Source organism: Cetorhinus maximus, chromosome 5, assembly GCF_964194155.1.
Source record: "Cetorhinus maximus chromosome 5, sCetMax3.hap1.1, whole genome shotgun sequence".
NCBI classification, from domain to species: Eukaryota; Metazoa; Chordata; class Chondrichthyes; order Lamniformes; family Cetorhinidae; genus Cetorhinus; species Cetorhinus maximus.
In genome coordinates, this window is record NC_135883.1 from 64,810,851 (window position 1) to 64,833,417 (window position 22,567).

At 42.2% G+C, this 22,567-nt stretch overlaps 1 protein-coding gene and 1 long non-coding RNA gene across 2 annotated transcripts in view; both read right to left on the bottom strand.

Annotated features, from left to right (window-relative positions):
* Positions 1-2,573: 2,573 nt before the first annotated feature.
* LOC144680686 (uncharacterized) overlaps positions 2,574-22,567 on the bottom strand; it is a 462,270-nt gene continuing 442,276 nt past the window's right edge. The window contains exon 2 of the long non-coding RNA XR_013576606.1: positions 2,574-3,127. This is a non-coding gene — a long non-coding RNA (uncharacterized LOC144680686). The remainder of the gene's footprint in view (positions 3,128-22,567) is intronic.
* LOC144680680 (large ribosomal subunit protein uL5-like) lies at positions 9,149-22,334 on the bottom strand. Its single transcript, XM_078541924.1, has 6 exons — positions 22,245-22,334; positions 18,879-19,023; positions 17,977-18,083; positions 12,422-12,553; positions 10,626-10,736; positions 9,149-9,224 (listed from the first exon to the last, which is right to left on the bottom strand). The coding sequence occupies exons 1-6, from the start codon at positions 22,248-22,250 to the stop codon at positions 9,195-9,197; spliced, it is 531 nt and encodes a 176-aa protein (XP_078398050.1). The 5' UTR covers positions 22,251-22,334; the 3' UTR covers positions 9,149-9,194.

A 22,567-nucleotide genomic window follows, 5' to 3' on the forward strand; every position in this document is an offset into this window, starting at 1 on the left:
AAGACCTCCCAGTCGTCACTGGTTGGTCGAGATTAGTTCTGTAAAATAAGATCAGTTAGTAACATGCTTCAATTGCAACCAGTGTTTCCAGCGCCCCTGCCCCTTTCATATCCACACAGGTGCAAGTATCATTAATCATTATTATCTCGTAAAGTCTTATCCACTTGGGTGCAAAACCTGGTTTCTTGTGCGTTACCTTCACCATTACCTTATCCCTCACTTCTGCAATGTCCTGGGGGAACCGCACCCATTCATTTCTTTCCTGGTCCGCTATCTACTGCTGTTGCCTCACCTCAGACCTCAATTCCTTAAGCTGTCTACACAACTTCACAAAGCACCTTCTTATCCTATCTTTCAATGGCCCAATATCTTCATTTCCAGTGGCAGTTCTTTCTGGGAGCCACTTAACTCTGCCTGTCATCATGGGGTTAACCCTGTGATCTTACTTTTTGTAGCCCGCAGGCACATTAATATAGTCAGTAATACATCTAATTAGCCTTTTTCCAGCTTTCCCCCTACCTGTACCCATCTTGTGGTAAATTGTTGTGAAGTATTGTTTCTCCTTATCCTTCAATTGCCTCAACCACAGATTCCTTATACTTTTACCTTTAAGATTTTTTTTGCTCCCTCTGACCATGATCACCCTAAAATTTTCTTAAAGTCAGTTCCTCTATTGTCTTGATCGTTTAAAAATGTTTCCTTACTCTTTAGGCCATAATAACCATTTCATGTCAATAGGGATCTCTGTCTCTAGATCTTTGCTTATCTCCCCCTATGCGGTTCCAATGTCTCAGGTGATGGCCAGATTATTAAATTCAGTTCTCTTAAAACAGTTTGTATTTGGGGCCTCTTTTCCCTACCGCTCTCTCCTACCCTTAATCATTTCCTCATACCATTTTACACATGAAATAGCTACTATCTTATCTCGTTCAGTTTGTCTGGAAAGACTTTACAGTCCAATGAAGTATTCGCATAACATTTTTAAAACAGAAATCAAACATTTCTATTCGATGCCAGGCATTAACATGTTTTGCTTCCTTATCATCTTCCCTTCAAACAACATTTTATTTTCGCAAAAGTAACCCACTAGATTGTGTCTGATCTTTTCTCATTTTAAAATTATCCCAGATTCACTAACTCTGCCATAAGTTGGATTTCTGCCAAACTTTGTCAAGGCCTTGAGCTTAACTTTATATTTTGGGAACAAACTTACAAATACAAAAAGCTTGCAGCATTTGAATTAGTGTCAAATAAAAATTCCCTTTTGAGGACGTTATCAGGAACCAAACCTCAAATTTTTAAACTTTGTAACAACTGTAATTTACACTATCAAAAATAAAACCACATCTTTCTCGTGTGTAAATTTATATCCAGATTAGACCACATGTTTATCGACACATTCTTTATCTTGGATAGCATCCTAGTTATTCCACAGTAACCTGCTAAATTGCACTGCATTTTTCACATCTCAAGATTGTCCCAAATTCAAAGAACAGTGTTGTTGGGATGCAGATTTCCTTTCATACTTAATTAATCTCTTTTTCAAAAGAAATCCCTTTTAGCCATAGGAACCCCCTAGACCGTGTGTTTATGTCTTTTGGTTTTCCTAGAATCCTTTTGAATTTCAGGTAATTTTTTCCTTAGAATTTTTAGAATACTAACTCGTATGAACTAAAATTAATTCATCAATCCCAATCAGCTTGGAAGCTGGTGGAAAGGGTTACTCCCTGCTAGTGTGCAATGGGGTGGTGCAAAGGCTGGTTCATCGCAAACAAAGGAAAACCCTGTTTTATCTTTACAATACTTTCGAATTGCGATTTTTGACAGAAATCTCAACTTGAACCTTATACCCAAACCATAGGAATGTTTAAGTATACTTTTCCTTTAGAGTCAAAAGCCTTGTGTAAGATTAAAGTGCTGAACTCCATACACAAATACTCATTGCTTATTAAACCCCCGAGGGGGACTTCTCTCTCGACCTTTCAGGTCCCACCCGAAAGGCAGCATCAGAGGAAACGTGAGTTTCAGCCGTTTTATTATCCCTGTGGGTGGAGCTTCAAAAATTCTCTTCAGTTTTTTAATGATGTTCTGCTATGAGCCTCGTAATGGAGCCTTCCGGTCCCCAATCGAGGTCCATGGTGTCTCCTGCTCTCCTGAAAACATTTTTATTCGCCTGCCCTGTGCGGTCTTAGTTTCCCAACCTGCGCGGCTTCGGCATTTTCCTTCTGAGGGTTCTGACTTATTTATGCAGCTTCGGTTTTTAACCCGCCGGTGCGGTTCCGCCCCCCTCTTCCTTACTCTCCTTCCATGGGGTCCGAACTATCTGTGCAGCTTTGGCTTTTAACCTGCCAGCGCGGTTCCGCCTCCTCTCCCGGCACCTCCTGTCCTGAGCCCTCCTTCAGATTCTTTAGATACTCGGCCAGACCTTTACTCAGGCTCGCTGCTCTAACTATGGGTGGTAAATAAACATGCTCGCCCTTTTGAAGTGCCGTTCCGAGGATCTGGTATGAATACTCTGCATGCAGTGCCAAATCTTGTAGTTCGCCTTGACAAACCACCAGGAGACTCAGGTACAGGTTTTGATCATTTATTATTCAAACGTACGCAGGGAGACACACCCTTGGGCAGTCCAAGACCATACTCTAAAGATTTACAAGTGTTCACTCCTTATGTACACCTTTGATTGCGGTTGCTGGAGGTCAATCATCTCAGCTCCAGGGCAGCATTGCAGTTCCTTAGGGTAGCGTCCTTAGCCAACCATCTTCAGCTGCTTCAGCAATGACCTTCTGCTAATTATAAGGTCTAGAGTGGAGATGTTCGCTGATGATTACACAAAGTTCAGCACCATTCGCAACCCCTCAGATGCTGAAGCAGTCCATGTCCAAATAAAGCAAGACCTTTACAACATTTAGGCTATAGCCACACAAATGTCAGATTATGACCATCTCTGACAAGAGAGAATTTAACAATATTCTCTTGACATTCAATGGCATTACTATCATTGAATTCCCCACTATCAACATCCTGGACTTAACATTAACCAGAAACTGGACTAGCCATATAATTACTGTGGCTACAAGAGCAGGTCAGAGGCTAGGAATCCTGTGGTGAATAACTCACCTCCTGACTCCCCAAAGCCTGTCCACTATCTACAAGGCACAAGAGTGTGATAGAATACTCTCCACTTGCCTGGATAAGTGGAGCTCCAACAGCACTCAAGAAGCTTGACACCATCCAGGACAAAGCAGCCTGCTTTGATTGGCACCACATCCACAAACATTCACTCCCTACACTACCAATGCACAGTGGCAGCAGTGTGTGCCATCTGCAAGATGCACTGAAGCAACTCAAGGCTCCTTGGAAAGCACATTCCAAACCCATGACTTCTTCCACCTAGGAGGACAAGGGCAGCAGATGCATAGGAACACCACCACCTGCAAGCTCCCCACCAAACTACACACCATCTGGACTTGGAACTTCATTGTTGCTCCATTGCATTATATGGGAAACATTAGTTTTCTGGGTGTTCTAGACATTGCTTTCTGCAATTGGTCCATTTTACAGTGAGAATTGTAGCAGTGACCTATCACAGAATCATAGAATGGTTACAGTACAGGAGGCCATTCAGCCTGTCATGTCCATGGCAGCTCTCTGCAAGAACAGCTGGTCTGATGTCCCTGTCCCTACCCCGTAGCCCTGAATTTTTGTTTTCTCGGTTCAGGGGCCTATGCAATTCCCTTTTGAAAGACATGATTGAATCCACCTCCACCACATTCTCAGGCAGACATTCCAGATCCAAATCACTTTGTAAAAAAAGATTTCCTCAGGTCGCTGTTGGTTCTTTGGCCATTAATCTTAAATCAGTGTCTTCTGGTTCTTGACCCTTCTGCCAATGGGAAGATTTTCTTCTTATCTATTCTGCCTAGAGTCCTCATGATGTTGAATGCTACTATCAAATCTCCCCTCAACCTTCCTTACCTAAGGAGAACAACCCAAGCCTTCTCCAATCTACCCAAGTCCCTCATCTCTGGAACCATTCTCCTAAATCTTTTCTCCACCCTCTCTAAAGCCTTCACATTCTTCCTAAAACGTGATGCCCAGAATTGGATGCAATGCTCGAGTGGAGACCGAACCAGTGTTTCATGAAGGTGATCCGTTTATGAAGCCCAAGATCCCAATGCCTTTTTAACCACTTTTTTAACCTGTTCTGCCACCTTCAACAATTTGTGCACATATACCCAGGCTTCTCTGCTCCTGCACCCGCTTTAAAATTGCACCCTAAATATTGCCTTTTCTCATTCTTCCCATCAATTGTATCACTTCACAGTTCTCTGCATTAAATTTCACCTGCCATACGTCTATTCCACCAGCCCATGTCCTCTTGAAGTCTCACTATCCTCACAGTTCACAATACTTCCAATTTTGAAATTATGCTCAATTACACCCAATTATAGGGTCATTAACATTTATCAAGAAAAGCAGTGGTCTTAGTATGGACCCCTGAGGAACCCCACTATATACCTTTCTCCAGATCACTACTGCTGTTTCTTGTCATTTGTGTCCATGTTGCCTTGGTCCCTTTTATTCCATGGGCTTCGACTTTGTTGGCAAACCTGTTCCGTGGCACTTTAACAAATGCTTTTTGGAAAACCATGTAGACCATATCAACCTAATTACCCTCTTCTGCCTTCTCTATTATCTCATTAAAAAAATTAATCAAGTTAGTTATACATGATTTGCCTTTAACAAATCTCTGCTGGCTTTCCTTAATTAATCCACGTCCAAGTGACTGTTAAATTTTGTGCCGCATTATCGTTTCTAGAAGCTTTCTCACCAGGTTAAACAACTGACCTGTAGTTGCTGGTTTTATTCTTGCATCCTTTTTTGAACATGTGTCTTAACTTACTGCAGTGTTTCGAATACCTCCTTTTTTTTATCAATTTTAGCCCATTCAGTATCTCAGCTACCTCCTTTTTCACTGTGCCTTTGACATCTTTGGTAAAAACAGAATGCAAATTACCTCAGCCTCTATGCATAAATCCATTTTTGGTATCCGCTAGTGTAGAAATGTCTCCATTGTGCTCAACTCTCTTGCTTGGACACTGCTATCGTTAAGCCATAGCTGATATCCAAATATCAGAGAAGACATTTTCACAAGCAATAGAACACTCATTTACTATACTAAGTCGTACAGCACATTCTGCCAGAAGGGTTTGATCTTTGGCCTGGCGATCTGGTAGCAATGGAAAAATGTTTTAAGACTGGATTTACAGTACACTCTGTGGTATTTGAAATTGGAGTTTAATAGTCCATTCGAGTAGGTCTCCGGACTTCACTGTGCACATCAGTCTTCTAGTTCTACAACTATTTTCATCTTGATGTCCACCCAAAATCACTGCATCAGAGTGGTTGTATAGTGTCTGATTGTTGTTAAATTAACATAATAGGAATAGGCCATTCAGCCTCTCAAGCCTGCCTCGCCATTCAATAAGATCATGACTGATCTTCCCCAGGCCTCAACTCCTCTTTTGTGCCAGTTCGTGCCAGCTCCTCATAGCCCTCAACTCTCCGATATTTCAAAAATCTATCTACCTCCTCTTTAAATACTTCATGATCTAGCCTCCACAACTCTGAGGTAGAGAATTCCAGACATTCACTACCCTTTGAGAGAAGAAATTCCTTTGCATTTCAGCTTTAAATGAGTGTGCCCTTATTCTGTAACTATGTCCCTTAGTTCGAGATTCCCTCACTAGTGCAACGTCTTCTCAACATTTACTCTGTCAAGCCCCCTCAGAATCTTGTACATTTCAATAAGATCACCCGTCATTCTTCTAGACTCTAATGAATAACAGCCTAACCTGTTTAGCTGTTCTTGACAAGTCAACCCCTTCATCCCAGGAATTAGCCCAGTGAATCTCTTTTGAACTACCTCCAATGCCAGTATATCCTTTCTTAAATACCGGGACCAAAACTGTACAGTGCTCCAGGTGCGGTCTCACTAACACTCTGTACAGTTGTAATAAGACTTTCCATTTTTAAACTCCAACTCCCTAGTAATACAGGCCAATTAAGTGTCATTGACTCCTGAAAGATTTTGCAGAATGCTAATCTTTCACGAAAACTTGTCTGTACAAGCAAAATGAAACTTTGGTTTGTTTTTAAATTAAAATCATAAGTATTCTGCAGTTTAAGTTAAAACAGTTGGAAATGCCCATACAAATCACATCAACAAAGCACATGCACTTTTTAACACCAACCACACAATCAAATATCCCAGTAATGAATTGAAATAAAATAGATGTGAGCATCACTGGCTAAGCTAGCATTTGTTGTAAAACAGTAGTGCTGGAGAAATTAATGGAACTGAATGTTGATAAATCCCCAGCACCTGATGATCTACATCCCAAAGTGTTGAAAGAGGTGGCTGTAGAGATAGTTGATGCATTGGTAATCATCTTTCAAAATTCTATAGATTGTAGAATGATGCCTGCAGATTGGAAGGTAGCAAAAGTAGCCCCGCTATTTAAGAAAGGAGGGAGAGAGAAAACAGGGAACTAAAGGCCTGTTAGCCTGACATCAGTAGTAGGTGAAATGCTGGAACCTATTCTAAAGTATCTGATAACTGGGCACTTAGAAAACAATGGAAAGAAAATAATGGTGAGACTGGGCAGAGTCAACATGGATGTATGAAAGGGAGATCATGTTTGACAAACCTGTTGGAGTTTTGAGGATGTTACTAGCAGGATAGATAAGGGAGAACCAGTGAATGTGGTGTATTTGGATTTTCAGAAGGCTTTTGATAAGGTCCCACACAGATTAGTAAGCAAAATTAGAGCACATGAGATTGGGAGTTAAATACTGGTCTGGATCGAGGACTGGTTAATAGACAGAAAACAGAGTAGGGATAAACAGATCATTCTCAGATTGGTAGGCTGTGACTAGTGGGGTACCGCAAGGATCAGTGCTTGGGCCCCAGCTATTCAAAATCTGTACCACTGACCAAATGTGATGTTTCCAAGTTTGAGGACAAGGGTGGGAATGAGAGTTCTGAAGAGGATGCAAAGAGGCTTCAAGGAAATTTAGACAGACTAAACGAATGGGCAAGAACATGGCAGATAGAATATAATGTAGAAAAATGTAAAGTTATCCACTTTGGTAGGGAAAACAGAAGTGCAGCGTATTTCTTAAATTGAGAGATTGGGAACTGTAGATGTCCAAAGGGGTCTGGATGTTCTTGTTCATAAGTTACTGAAAGCTAGTATGCAGATGCAGCAAGCAATTATGAAGGCAAATAGTTTGTTCATCTTTATCACAAGGGGATTTGACTATAGGAATAAGGGAGTCTTGTTGCAGTCGTATAGGGCCTCGTTGAGACCCCACCTGGAATATTGTGCGCAGTTTTGGTCTCTATCTGTTGAAAGATATACTGCCATAGAGGGAGTGCAACGAAGGTTCACCAGACTAATCCCTGGGATGGCAAGATTGTCCTATGAGGAAAGACTGAGCCTGTACAGGTGGATACAGGAAGAATGTTTCCTTGGTTAGTGGGTCTAGAACCAGGGCAGAGTCTCAGAATAAGAGGTAGGCCATTTAGGAATGAGATGTGGAGTAATTTCTACAGAGGGTGGCGAATCTTTGGAATTCATTACCCCAGAGGGGTGGAGGCTCAGTCATTGAGTATGTTCAAAGCAGAGGTCAATGGATTCTAGATAACAATGTCATCAAGGGATACCAGGATAGTGTGGGAAGATGGCATTGAGGTAAGTTAGCCATGATCTAGGACCAAATGACCTACTCCTGCTCCTATGTTAGGGATTTGGAAGGTGCTGTCAAAGGCTCAGCAAGTTGCTATAGTTCATCTTGTAAATGGTAGACAGTGCAATCAGGATGTGCTGGTGTTGAAGGAAGTGAACGTTTAGAGTAGTAAATGGGGTGCCGATCAAGTGAGCTGCTTTGTCGTGGTTGGTGTCAAGCTTGAGTTGTTGGAGCTGCACTCATTCAGGCAAGTGGAGAGACTTCCACACTCCTGACTTGTACCTTGTAGATGAGGTACAAGGCTTTGGAGTCAGGAAGTGAGTTACTCTTCGCAGGTTTCCCAGCCTCCAACCTGTTCTTGTAGCCATAGTATTTATATGGCTAGCCATCTTATGCTAGAGATTACCATTGACCAGAAGCTTGTTGATGGTGAGGAATTAAGTGATGAAAAAGTCATTTAACATCAAGGGAAGGTGGTTAGATTCTTTGAAGAAAATTAGAAATAAAAGCAGAAAATGCTGGAAAAACTCAGGTCTGACAGCATCTGTGGAGGGAGGAACAGAGTCAACGTTTCAAGTCTGTATGACTCTTCAGAGCTAAAGAGGAGTAGCAGTGAGATGAAATGTATACTGTTTAGGGGGAGGAAACAGGTAAAACTGGAAAGGTCAGTGATAGGTGGGGATTAAGGAGAAATGCGGAGTGTCCCTGAAATGGAGCTGCTTCTTCATAGTGCTGGGTCGTCGGGGAAAAGATAAAAGCTACGCCCCACTTTTTATTGCACTAACTGCTGTATTCTGGTAAGTGAAGAGTTTAAATATCCCATAGCTTCTTTGAAAAGCTACAGAGAGAAGGCAAGTTGTAGGGTAGGTGAGGGGATAGGATGGCAGCTGGGTAGGGTGGTGAGGTCAGGTTAGGGGGGGATTTGGGTGGTAAGGTTGTGTCATAGTGTCATGGGGTATTTGAGTGGTGTCAGTGATTGAGGGGTATGTTGTACAGTTACTCAGGAGTTAGATTAGGATTTTTCTACTCCTGGGGAGCAGGGGAATTGCCTATTAGAAGTTCAAACTTCCCAGGCAATTCCCAGAGTCGCTGCATTGGGACTTCTAAGGGGTCCCATAGGGCATCTTTGGCAAACGGGCGGGGGGGTATCATCTGGCTCCGACTATCTGGAGTGTGGACGATCTGGACCTTTATCTTGCCAGCTTATCAAATGGACTGCACAAATAACCAGAATGCCTGGTTAACAAAGCATTCTCCAACTCAAGAATACCACTGTCAACATGTTATGTAATGTCTTTACCGTAGTAAAATATCAAGGTGTTTTCACTCAGCAGTTTTAAACCATTGAAGCATTACCACAAAGTTTTTAAAATAAACTCTTTGACATCAATAGTATTGTTACAAATAGCTTTTATTACATGTTTCGTTTGCTCTTCAAATTACTTTCCAGGCAGGAGGATACCATCATACTGGAAAAAAAAAAGGAAACAAAACATTAACCAAAGATTGCACTAAGTCAGCAGTATGTTTACAGTTTAACTGATTACAGTTAAGTTGGTTCATGTGTATCCTCAACATATTAATCCTCACCGAACTGCTCCCAAATCTCTGGCTCAGATCCAAAGTGCTATCCATAATGTTGAAGTTTATGGAATCACTTACAAGACAGGAGTTTGAAAGAGGTGTATCCTCTATTTCAGAAACTGCACATTAAGTTACAAGGACTTTTACAGTATATTGTATCACAGTTTTCATGTACAGCACCAGAACCCCAAATATCATTCAATACAAGGGACACCAAGAGATGGTAAAGTTATATGCAGAGAAATATGTAGGCTAATTTAATTGTGTGGAGTAATGCCAACTGAGTTCCCAATCTCAGACACAAAGAGGAAAAATGGCTGACACGCGTGTCAAAATCAGTTAAGCAAGTGAATTGGAATAGGGCAGCCACCCAGCACCCATGCAGGTGAGACATTGGGGGGGATAAAATAGATGAATTAATTTTTTAAAAAAAAGTATTTGATTAATAGTTTTATCCACAGGTAGCCGTTGAGAAAAAAAATAGCTCATTACCAATTTACTATATTCTACATATAAAGTTTTGTCCCAGATTAGTTTAATTTAAAAAAAAAACTTTCTGCATCATTTATGCCTCCCATCTCTGGCTACTGTTTTTTGGTCAGTGCTATCTGAAGCTTTAACATTTGACTGCCAGCCAGATTGGAAAAAGGTCAATGTGGTCCTTTGGATGAATTGGGGAGGAGTGATCAATTGACAATCTGGCACATACAAGTCATTTCTGTGACATCTGATCGCAACTACAGCCACAAACTCCAAATAACAAATCTTAATGACACTGCTGGAGAAGCAACGCACGGTACCACCTAGACATGACACCCACAACTGTTCACATAGGTAATTCTGAAATTCAAACTGAGGAATGATTTAGTTTTAAAACAAAGATCCCAATAGGATCTTATCAGATGAGCAGAGCTGTTTCTTTCCCCCAAAAGGGATAAAACCATAATTGCTTAAAATTTAACCCCAACAGTTATATCCTAGATCACTACCATTTAATAAACAATCTTTTAGTTGACCCACCATTTGTGGGTAGGGGCAAAAAAGGGAGGATGGAATGCTAACATGAAAAGTCACAGCAATTTTGATCAGGAATTAGTGGTCTAAAAGTTTTAAATTTTCATTTCAAACATAGGTGAAGATGGAGACCAAGATGGCATACAAGTGTTCAGGACCCAGCTATAAATCCATGGCTTGTATTTTCCCTTCAACATATGTTCAGATCTCAAAGCCAGTTTGGACAAGGGTGAAGAAACAAGAGAGACAGCAAAACCTGAGACACTGCTTACTTTCTGCTGAAACCACCTCATTGATTCCTCCTTGGAAATTTTGTGTTTTGACCCAATGCGTCCCCTTTTCACCTTTTTATCAGAAATGCTGAAACCAGGTCGCCCCATCACCTGTGAATTACAAACAAAACAAAATCATAAAACAGAAACATTACTGGGCAAGAATTCAACAGGGCAAAAAAATGTATTTTCCATTTTCCTTCTGCAAACCTGTTCCATTCCCAAAATATAGACTGGCTTCAGGGTTACACAAAACAAACTTCCATGAACTTGAGATAATATACCCATCTAGGAAATGATAACTATAATATATATTTTGAAAAGATATTCACCAGTGCAGAAGTATAAAGCAACTGTTTTACATTAGTACAATGCTGAGTTGCAGTTAACAATAATTGTGTCAATTTGCCCTGAACAGCTCCTTTCGTACTATATCAAAGGTCTTCACTGTGATACTCAAATTCATCATCTTAGACCAGTCCCACTGTTATCAGCTAGTTACAAACCTTTAACAGCCAGTACTTTGCCCTAGTTCATTCATACAGCTTAGGTTCTCTACAAATACAAACCAATCTTGGAACCGCAAATATATCATTCTATTTTTGGTATGGCTGCAAACAGAATACAAACATCTTCTGTTGCCTACCATAATGATTTACAAATTATAATAAGAGTTCAGTGCCAGTCATAGCAGTACTCTATTTCTAACCTTGGTCTACTGCATCACCAAAGAATAAGTCATGACAATATCCTGGCACAATAGAAAATATTGCAGACTCGTTTGTATTTAGAATTGCTCAGAAACAATTTGTTGAAGGAACATGGCTATAAATGATGATATGGCTTTGCTTGAGTACTGTATTGTAGTCAGGACCTGGGAGAGTCAGCAAGCTATACCACTGTTCTTCAATTACCATTCAAATGTGCAGAAAGCCTTACTGGGGATCTGATAATCTGAGGGGGCTCGTGTAACCTGTTCTGAAGTCTGCCTGGCAACTGGCCTGGGTGAGAGGGATGTTAACGACTAAAGGAAGGCCCAGATTGTTTTGCTGGGAAGAAGGTGTAAGGTGAAGATGGTGATGATGACAACAGCATCTGTGTTTACGGCGGTTAGAGTGACAGTCTTCAAAGTTCCAAGAATGGTGAGGAAGTTGAGAGTGTCAGGTTGTAAACAGTAATGCTTTAAATTATCCATTTAATTCAAAGCTAAAAGAGAGTTTAGGCCCCAAGGATAGTTATCAGCAATTCTAATGAATGAGGCTTACGTGGCTGGTGTGGCCATGGAGATGGGCTTTGAGAGGGGGAGGGCTTCTAAGACATCCCTGAAACTTGCAGTCTACCAGGATGGAGGCCGAACGTCTCTATGTTTCACTGCACAGGGATGCGGGTTGAAGCTCGCGCTTAGATCGAAAAGACCAAATTCATGAGGATTTGAAATGAGGCAGAAGATCTATCTAGCTTGCATAAGAGGGAGAATCGCCAGGAAAACCCTCATCACGAAAGACAGTTCTGGGGTCAAAGGTTACCAGGCCGAGAAAGGAAAAGAACAGAAGTAAACCCTCAGGAGATAAGAATCACTTTGGACTGTATACAGGAAAATCGAATGACTACTTGAGGGACAGTATAAAGTATACCTGCGAAGTGAGATTTTCGGTTGTGTTAGATAGAAAAAACGACAAGTTCTGTTCTGTAATTTAAAGTGTATGTTGCCTACAGTCAATAGCATCAAATTTCTTTTTTAAAGCTATTGGTCTCTATGAGGATTGCAACATATACAAATCTCAGCAGTCACTCACCACATAGAAATCCAGGCCATAAATTCCAATACTAGGATCATATTTGATGCCCAGGTCAATGTGTTCCTGGATCCCAAAGCCAAAGTTCCCAGTGTTACAGAAGTTGCTCTTCCTCAGTTCATATTCCCGAACCTGCGCAAAAAGTTGTTACATTTATATAGATCTGACATAACATTTTAATGAATCCTAGGTGAGAAACTTCGGTACAAGGGAATGGACCACCCTTTTAACTTCTCCTCCACCCAGTGTCAACATCAAATGCTCACAGCTCGTTTTTACTTGGCCAGTGGCAATTTACATATCTTTTTACATTTACATATCCCTACCCAAAAGCTCAGCAGGTAAACATACTGCCCAATAGAATACTAAATCACAAATACATGCTAGATCCCAGATATGACCTCTGATCTGAACTTAAGTTGGTTCTTCTCAGCTGGGGTGGCTGGGGAACACCACCATTAGCCTTGATTTCTTGGGTGACGGGGGAAGATGGAGCAGTCAAATCAGCCAGGATGTCTGTTCTTGATTCCAGCTGAGAGATAACTGGATAAACAAGTGAACATGTGTGAACAGTAGTTGGGCGCAGGACAGGGCATGTACGATGCCTCCCAGAACCAAACACCCTACTTATACTCGCTATCTAGGCATTCCACACAAAGAGATGATGGCCCCAATGCAACTGTGCATCAGTGGAAGTTAAAATTGGGAGCGGGGTGGGGGGGGGCGCATTCTGGGGAAGAAAAACAAGACAGGAAGAATGCTGAATATTCTGTCTGAATAGCTTCACAACACAAACTCCAGATCAGGAATCTCCTATTGTGTCATTTTCTATTCTCCCACACCAAAGATTCTTTATTCCCTCAGAGATTGCTTATTAATCACACACAAGATCAAGACCTGGACAATATTCAGTCTTGAGCTGACAAGTGGCAAGTAACATTCGTGCCACACAAATGCCAGGCAATGACCATCTCCAACAAGAGAGATTCTAACCACCTCCCTTTGACAGCCAATGGCATTAACATCACTGAATCCCCTGCTGCAGGTTACCATTGACCAGAAACTGAACTAGACCAATAAATATATAAATATATATAAATACTGTGCCTACAAGAGCAGATCAGAGGCTGGGAATTCTGTGGCAACAACACTCAAGAAGCTCAACACCATCCAGGAAAAAGCAGCCCATTTGATCGGAACCCCTTCCAAACATTCACTACCTCTACCACCAACGAACAGTAGCAGCAGTGTGTACCATCTACAAGATGCACTGCAGAAACTCACCAAGGCTCAGACATTTACAGCACAGGAGGCGGCCATTCGACCCACTGTGTCTGCACCGGTCAATGAAAATCTGACCACACTAATCCCATTTTCCAGCGCTTGGCCTATAGCCTTGGAGGCTATGGCAATGCAAGTGAATATCTAACTACTTCTAAAAATGTTACGAGAGTTTCTGACTCAACCACCCTTTCAGGCAGTGAGTTCCAGACTCCCACTATCCTCTGGGTGAAAAACTTCCTCAACTCCCCTCTGAGGAGTCTTCTACCTCTTATGCCCCCCTGGTTATTGACCCCTTCACTAATGGAAAAAGTGCGTTCCTATCCACCCGATCTATGCCTCTCAAAATCTTATACACCTCTCTCACTCTCAACCTTCGCTGCTCCAAGGAAAACAACCCCAGCCTATCCAATCTTTCCTTATAGCTCAGACCCTCCAGCCCAGGAAGCATCCTCGTAAATCTCCTCTGTACCCTCTCCAGTTCAATCACATCCTTCCAATGTGACCACCAGAACTGCATGCAGTACTCCAGCTGTGGCCTAACCAGCATTTTACAGTTCCAGCATAACCTCCCCCAAGTATTCTATGCCACGGCTAAAAAAAAAAGCAAGTATCCCATATGCCTTCTTAATCACCTTATCTACCTGCCCTGCTACCCTCAGGGATGCGGATATGCACACCAAGCTCCCTCTGATCTTCAGTACTTTCCAGGGCATGACCCTTCATAGTGTAATCCCTTGCCTTGTTAGTCCTCCTCAAATGCATTACCCGACACTTTTCTAGGTTGAATTCCATTTGCCACTGCTCTGCCCACCTGACCAGTCCATTGATATCCTCCTGCAGTTTACTGCTATCCTCCTCACTATTTACCACCCTACCAATTCTCGTGTTATCCGCAAACTTCTTGATCATACCCCCGACATTTAAGTCCAAATCATTTATGTACACCACAAACAGCAAGGGCCCCAGCACCGAACCCCATGGGAAACAGACTTCCAGTCACAGGAACATCCCTCTACTATCACCCTCTGCTTCCTGCCTCTCAGCCAATTTCAGATCCAACGTGCCACTTTGCCTTGGATCCCACGGGCTCTTACTTTCTTGACCAGTCTGCCACGAGGGACCTTATCAAAAGCCTTGCTAAATTCCATGTAAAGACCACATCAAATGCATTACCCTCATCAACGCTCCTTGTTACCTCCTCAAAAAATTCAATCAAATTTGTCAAACATCATCTGCCCTTAACAAATCCATGCTTACCATCCCTGATTAATCCGTGTCTCTCCAAGTACAGATATATTCTGTCCCTCACAATTCTTTCTAGTAACTTCCCCACCACCGAGGTTAGACTGACTGGCCGGTAATTTCCTGGTTTATCCCTTCCTCCCTTATTTAATAATGGGACAATGTTAGCAGTCCCCAGTCCTCTGGCACCTCTGTGGCCAGAGAGGATCTGAAAATTACTGCCAGGGCCCCTCATATCTCTTCTCTTGCCTCCCTCAACAGCCTGGGATACATCTCATCTGAGCTTGCGGATTTATCCACTTTTAAGGCCACTAAACCCCCTAGTACCTCCTCTTTCTATGTTAATTTTCTCTAATATTTCACGGCCCTTCACACTGATGTCTATACCTGCATCGTCCTCTTTTCTGTTGTGGAGACCAATGCAAAGTATTCATTGAGGACTGTACCCATGCCTTCCGGATCCACACACATTACCTCCATGGTCCCTAATTTGGCCCTACTCTTTCCCTAGTTATTCTCTTGCTCTCTATATTTAAAAAAAAAACCGTTGGGTTTTCCTTTATTCTACCCACCAATGCTTTCTCATGCACTTTCTTAGCTTTCCTAATTTCCTTTTTAAGTTCCCCCCTGCACTTTTTATACTCCTCTAGGGGCTCTGCCATATTGAGCCCATGACATCTGCCATAAGTATCTCTTTTGTGTCCTTTATGTCCCTTGATATCCAGGGTTCTCCAGACTTGGTTCCCCATCCCTTTGTCTTTACACGAATATATTTGCCCTGTACTCTCGCTATTACCTCCTTGAATGCCTCCCACTGCTCTGAGAGTTTTATCTGCAAATAGCTGCTCCCAGTCCACTAGGGCCAAATTGTATCTCATCTGGTAAAATTAGCCTTTCCCCAGTTTAGAACTTTTATTCCTGGCCCAACCTTATCGTTTTCCATAGCTATCTTAAATGTAACTGAGTTATGGTCACTATCTTCAAAATGCTCCCCCTACTGATACACCTCCCACCTGCCTGGGCTCATTTCCAAATATTAGGTCCAAAACTTCTCCCTCCCTTGTTGGGCTTTCTACGTACTGGCTAAAAAAGTTCTCCTAGATGCAACTTAGAATTTTACTCCCTCCCTACCTTGCACACTAAAACTGTCCCAGTTAATATTTGAGTAGTTAAAATCCCCTATTACTGCCTTATTATTCTTGTTAAGAATAATCAAATAAAATGTGATTACATATTTAATTCTGTATCTCTCCCTGACTGTTTGGGGCCAAAAGTACACACCCAACAGTGTTTTTGCCCCTTGTGTTTTTTTGCTTCTACCTATATGGCCTCATTTGATGATCCTTCCAAGATATCATCCTCCTCTCTGCTATAATTGATTCCTTGATCAATATTGCGACCCCTCCCCCCACCTTCTATCCCCCTCTCTATCTCGTCTGAATACCCAATAACCAGGAATGTTGAGCTGCCAATCCTGCCCTTTTAGCCAAATCTCAGTCATAGCTATGATATCATACTCCCACGTGCCTGTGCCCTCAGCTTGTCAGTCTTATTCCTCAGACTCCTTGTATTAAAATATATTCCATTTAGCCTTGCTAAACTCACTTTTCTTATTTAGCCTATGTTTCTTCTGCTCTCCAGACTCACTTACTAGTGTTTAACTTCTAATTCCATCTCAGCTTCTCTCCTCTCTAAACTACTTTTCAGGATCCCATCCCCCCTGCCAATTTAGTTTAAATCCGCCCCAACAGCATTAGCAAACCTCCCCATGAGGATGCTCCTATTCAGATGTAGCCCGTCCAACTTGTACAGGCCCCACCTCCCCCAGCTGTTACTTTTTTAGTTCTCTGCTTAATAGATTTATATTACATGTAGAACAGCCCTTTGGAGTTCAGATGTTCTAAATTCACTTGTGTTCTTCAATCTTAGTCAAATTTGTTTTCCTTAGGCAGCACCTTCCAAACCCACAACCACTACCATCCAGAAGGACAAGGGCAGCAGATAGATGGGAACACCACCACCTGGAAGCTCCCCTCCAAGTCACTCACCATCCTGACTTGGAAATATATCGCCGTTCCCTGACAGTCACTGGGTCAAAATCCTGGAACTCCCTCCCTAACAGCACTGTGGGTGTACCTACAACACATGGACTGTAGCGGTTCAAGAAGGCAACTCACCATCACCTTTTCAAGGGCAATTACGGATGGGCAATAAATATTGGCCTAGCCAGTGATGCCCACATTCGGTAAATGAATTAAAAGAAAAGAGCAACTCATCTTCTGGCTCCCTAAAGTCCATCCACCATCTACATGGTACAAGTCAAGAATGTGATGGAATACTCTCCACTTGCCTGGATGGGTGCAGCTTGATACCATCTAGACAAATCAGCCCGCTCGATTGGCACACCATCCACCACCCTCAATATCCAGTCCCTCCACCACTGACGCACAGTGTGTACCATCTACAAGACGAATTGCAGCAACTTACCAAGGCTTCTTCAACAACACCTTCCAAACCTGTGACCTCTACCACCTAGAAGGTCAAGGGCAGGAGTTGCATGGGAACACCATCACCTTTGAGTTCCCTCGAAGCCACACACCATCCTGAGTTGGAACTATATTGCCGTTCCTGTTCAAGAAGGTGGCTCACCACCACGTTTTCAAGGGCAATAAACGCTGGTCTAGCCAGTAACGCCTGCATCCCATAAACTAATAAAAAAATTACTTCCATAGTGAGGTGTTCTGTTTGTCTCTTTGGGCTGGATTCAAATTTGATCCCCAAAGATGAAGTCGCAGTGTGTCAGCCAACCCGCATAATCCTGATATGCCTCCAACTGACAAATGCTCAAAGCTTATTACAACTATTACAAGATAAGAATGTCTTCAGGATGAATCACTGGTCTCTCTCAACAGCAAGTATAGTTGTTTTACTTGCTGTTTTTGCTTCTCCCTCTTCCTACTCCCCCAGGCAGCTGAACTTGGTCATCAAATCCATCAAAAGTGCAAATCATCAATCTATAAACAACTCACCTTTAGACCCTTCTCTAAAATTTCCTCAGCTTTGGCTCCACGGATTGTGCAATGAACAGCAATCTTCTCATTTCTTCGAATCCCAAATGATCGCACAGTATAGCGAGCTGTTGGAGAAATAAGCAAGCTTAGATATTTGCTGCCATTACACTCTCAAAATGCTGAACACCTGCTCAATCCAGAACAAGGACGACAGATTCAATATTCTTAACCAAAGCACCCTAAAAGCCAAGGTGTATAAAAGAAGCAGTCTACTGAACCATTCATTAACTAATGAACCTGAAGTACATTGAAAAAGAATTGAATATTTAGACTTAAAGATTGATTTAATGAATGATTTAATTGAACTTAAGGTTGGATCACAGAATCTTTTAATGCAGAAAGCCATTTGGTCCATTGTGTGTACCAGAATTGGACGCATTTCTCTAGCTGAGACCTACTAGAAATTGGCAAAGATTTAGCATTAAAAAATCCCAAGGAAAATGGTGGCAGAGTGGTAATGTCGCTAGACTAGTAATCCAGAGGCCCAGGCTACACTCTGCAGGCATGGGTTCAAATCCTAGTCTCAGCAATGGTGACAACTAGCTAGACCAAAGCTAGTCTCAGCAATGGTGACCACGAAACCATCAATTGTTATAAAACCCCCCCCATGGTGTCAATTTTCTAATATCCAAGAGCCATAATATGGCCCTTAATCAGACTGTCACAATGGGCCCATCCCGTTGTGAAATGTGGTGTCACTGCTGTAAACTCATTCCACTCAATAGCTGTGAATATCATCCCGGTATTTTATCCTGTACAAGTTGCATTTTAACCTAGAACCAGGTTCAAAGCTACTGTCTTATTTTGTTCAAAACATTCCATCTGATGTCCTGATGGGAGTAGTGAAAGTGAGTACTAACCTTTAGAAAACACTGGGGTCTGGCCAGTGAGTTGCTCCAGCACTTTAGCAGCTCTGGTGAGTCTGTCACCACTTTCACCTACACAGATATTCAGGCATAGCTTCCTAATGCGGAGCTCACGCATAGGATTTTCCTTCTTTTCACCCTGAAACAAACCAATAAAAACATCACGAGTCACATATGACAATGTCTGTTACACCAAGCGCCATTTCACCCGTTTCTACCCCACAAACTAGCTATTCTAACTGAAGACTCGGTCAAAGTAAAGGACTTGCAGTCTCACAGCGCCTTACTGCATCCGCAAGACATTCACAGCTATTCAGAGTGGCAGAGCGTAGGAAATAGGGTCCCACAGGAATCAGGAACTAGAACCACTGTTGTTCACAATTTATATTAGTGATTTAGACTTTGAAATCAATAACAATTCCTAAATTTGCAGACAACACCAAATTGGGAGGGACAGTCAACACTGAGGACTGTAATGAATTAAAAGACAACACTAATGAACTTGCAGAATAGGCATATAATGGTCACATGAATTTCAACATTGATAACTGTGAAGTATTACATTTTGAATTTTTTTTTAAATTGCCATATATTACTTGGAAAAGAGAGGATAATGGGATACAGGAGCAAGGGATCTGGGAACATAAATACAACAAATCACTAGTTGTAACATCGGTCAATAATGCCATAACTAAAACAAACCAAGCACTAAGAATTATTTCTAGAGGGATAGAATTTAAAACCGTTATACTAATTGTATATGCACTGAGAAGGTTAAAAAAAAAGGCTTATAAGGATGATAGCACAATTGCGAGGTTATAGCCAGGTCTCTTTGACGTTTTCATAACAGTAGTCAGGGAGTTTTCACTCTTGAGGGAGAGCAGATTAATTAATTTAGAATATAAGAAACCTTGACTGTGCAACAGAATAAAATTTCCTAAATGTCTCCATTTATTGCAACAACACAAGATGCAAGAACAGGTCTTGGGGAAATATTTCTTTTTGTTATTTGATTCATCAAGCTTTTTCAATTACTGATATTGTCAAAGCCAAACTTGAGGGAAAAGGAGACTGTAATTTACTATCTGGTCCAGTGTAATATGACTGAAAACATCTGGCATGTCACTCAGACAACCTATAAGATGGCAAGAGACACTGCGCCATTCGCCAGCTGAGAGAATATGACTGTTCACAAAGAAAGGTTTGACAAAGATAGCAAAGTTTCCTTTGGAATGCTCCAGTGAATATTTTATAAGTGATGATAAAATGTGCTGCTTTTATTTTAGCAGTGGGCTAAACACTGGATATGAAAATGAATTTTGCTTTTGATTATTTTGCTTGCAGAAGAATTTCTTAATCACCAGTAATGTTTCATTGCAGTGAATTTAGTTGTCTTGAATACCGTATTTAAAAGTAATGTAATCGGCAATCTATATGAGCTCAATCACAGCACATATCAAAAAAGCTCATTTATATAGCACCTTAGCCCATCTTGCCAACATCTCAAACCACTTTGAAATGCAATCATTGTAGTTATGAAGGTTAAAGTAGCAGGCACAGCAGGATTCCAGTGACATTAATAAGATGAATGACAAATTAACCAGTTGACAAATGTTAGCCAGAATGTCAGAACACCCTGATCTTGTCCAAATTGTTGTGAGACCTTCAATATCCACATGGGCAATCAGAATAAGACTGGGCTTCAGTTTGATATTGCATCCAAAAAAATGACATTTTCTACAATTCAGCACTTCCTCAGCATTGAAAGGTTACCCTAGATTACATGCTTAAGCCGTGAAATACCAGAGAGAGTGTAAGTAACACAGCCAACGTTAAAATGTTTTCTATTCAGGTTTACTGTGGTCTGGGTGTTGCTCAGCAGTGCTGTGGTCGTAACGATGAAAATGATATGAGAAAGCTTAATAAACCACATGGAGGTAAGCAGTACTGGCCAACTGGTACTGAAAAATCAGGGTTCAAAACATTTGTACTTTGATAAGCCAAAGGTACTCAAGGGAGCTACATGAGCACAAATCCTTTACTAATACCACAATTTTATTGCTAGTGATCAAACTTCTATGGCCTCTCTAGAATGTAATTTTTCCTGACCTTAATTTTCAACTTTGAAGTGGTAGAAAACTAGTGGGAGCAGGTCAACTGCCCATTACATGTCTCTTTCTGTGATGTTTTCTGCCCCCGCTGAAGTTGAAGATCAGCCTTGTTGACCATGGTACAGTTCCGAGGGTGGCAGCAATTCCCAGTCAAACCAGGGACAATGAATATCAACAGGCTGTGATCGAGGGCTCAGGAGTGGTGCATGGAGAGGGAGGCTGCAGGTTAGGGGTCAGCTTTGCCCAGACTTTTTATCTGGGTCAGTAGATTGTGGGTTGAAATCCCACTTCAGAAGCTGGAGGAAATAACACAGGCTAACATGAAGTTCTGCACTGTTGACCATGCCGTCCTTCTGATGAGATATAATCCATTCACAGTTCAGGCAAAGTAAAAGATCACACAGCACGCCAACCAAATGGGAGCAGTTCTCCTGGGTTTTCTGACCAGGATTTATCTTTCAGCCAACGTCACTAAAACAGATTATCTGGCCACTATCATGTTGCTGTTCGTGGGAGCTTGCTGTGCACAAATTGGTTGTTACATTATCTACAACCATCATTACTTCAGGAGTACTTAATTGGCTGGTGAGAACTGCAGGACATCCAGAGGTCATGAAAGGTGCCACATAAATGTAAGTTCTTAACTTCTTTTTAAATTTTCCGTCCATCCCAAGTTATTAATACTATATCTTTAAAAACCGCCAAAAATCTCCAGTCAAATCACATCTACCAGCCGACGGCGACCTCTATCTTAGCAACTGTATCTTTCAACAAATACTCTCAATTCCTTAGCACAATTTCAAACATTAATTCTAAAATAAAGTTCGAAGCGACTGCTTTAAACTGACTGCCCCTGAATCCCTGTATTTACTTCAAGTTTCTGATTAACATCATTCCTACACCGAAATTCAAGCGTCAGCAACAAGTTTCAGGTTAAAATTAACAAGGAGAATAATACACCCTGGCAAGCAGTGTGTTAGCCGGTTCTGTGAGCTAACACAGGCCTCGGTCTTGTCCATCCCCATGCCCAGTTTGTGCTGAGGGGGCTGGCGGATAAGGCCTCGGGCCTGCTCCACCTTGGGTCGCCGATAAATCTCACATATCACGGCTGTCGCGGATAATACACGGCAGGCTGAAACCCCAAGCCCGCTCCCTGTCACCTCAGCCCAACGCTCACACACAGTCAACCATTATAGTGACCGATGGCACTGGATTCAGTTTCCATCACTTCCATCATCATCAAACTCACCGCCATCCCCACAGCAGCTCGAAAGCGAAAGGCCGAACAGCATATAGGGAAAAACAGACCCAACCCACCGCCGTAATAGACCACACCTACCGCCTTATTAAACCCGCTCGCCGCCGTTACAGACCCCGCCTACAGTTCGAATAGACCCGCCCACCGCCAATCCAAGACGCGCGCGCCGCAGTGCGAGCGCCTGCCCACGGCCGTTAGGGATCCCGCCCACCGCCTCCAAAGGCCCGCCCACCGCCTCCAAAGACCCGCCCACCGCCGCTCCAAGATGCACCCACCGCCGTTAGAGATCCCGCCCTCGGCACCGAGAGGACTCG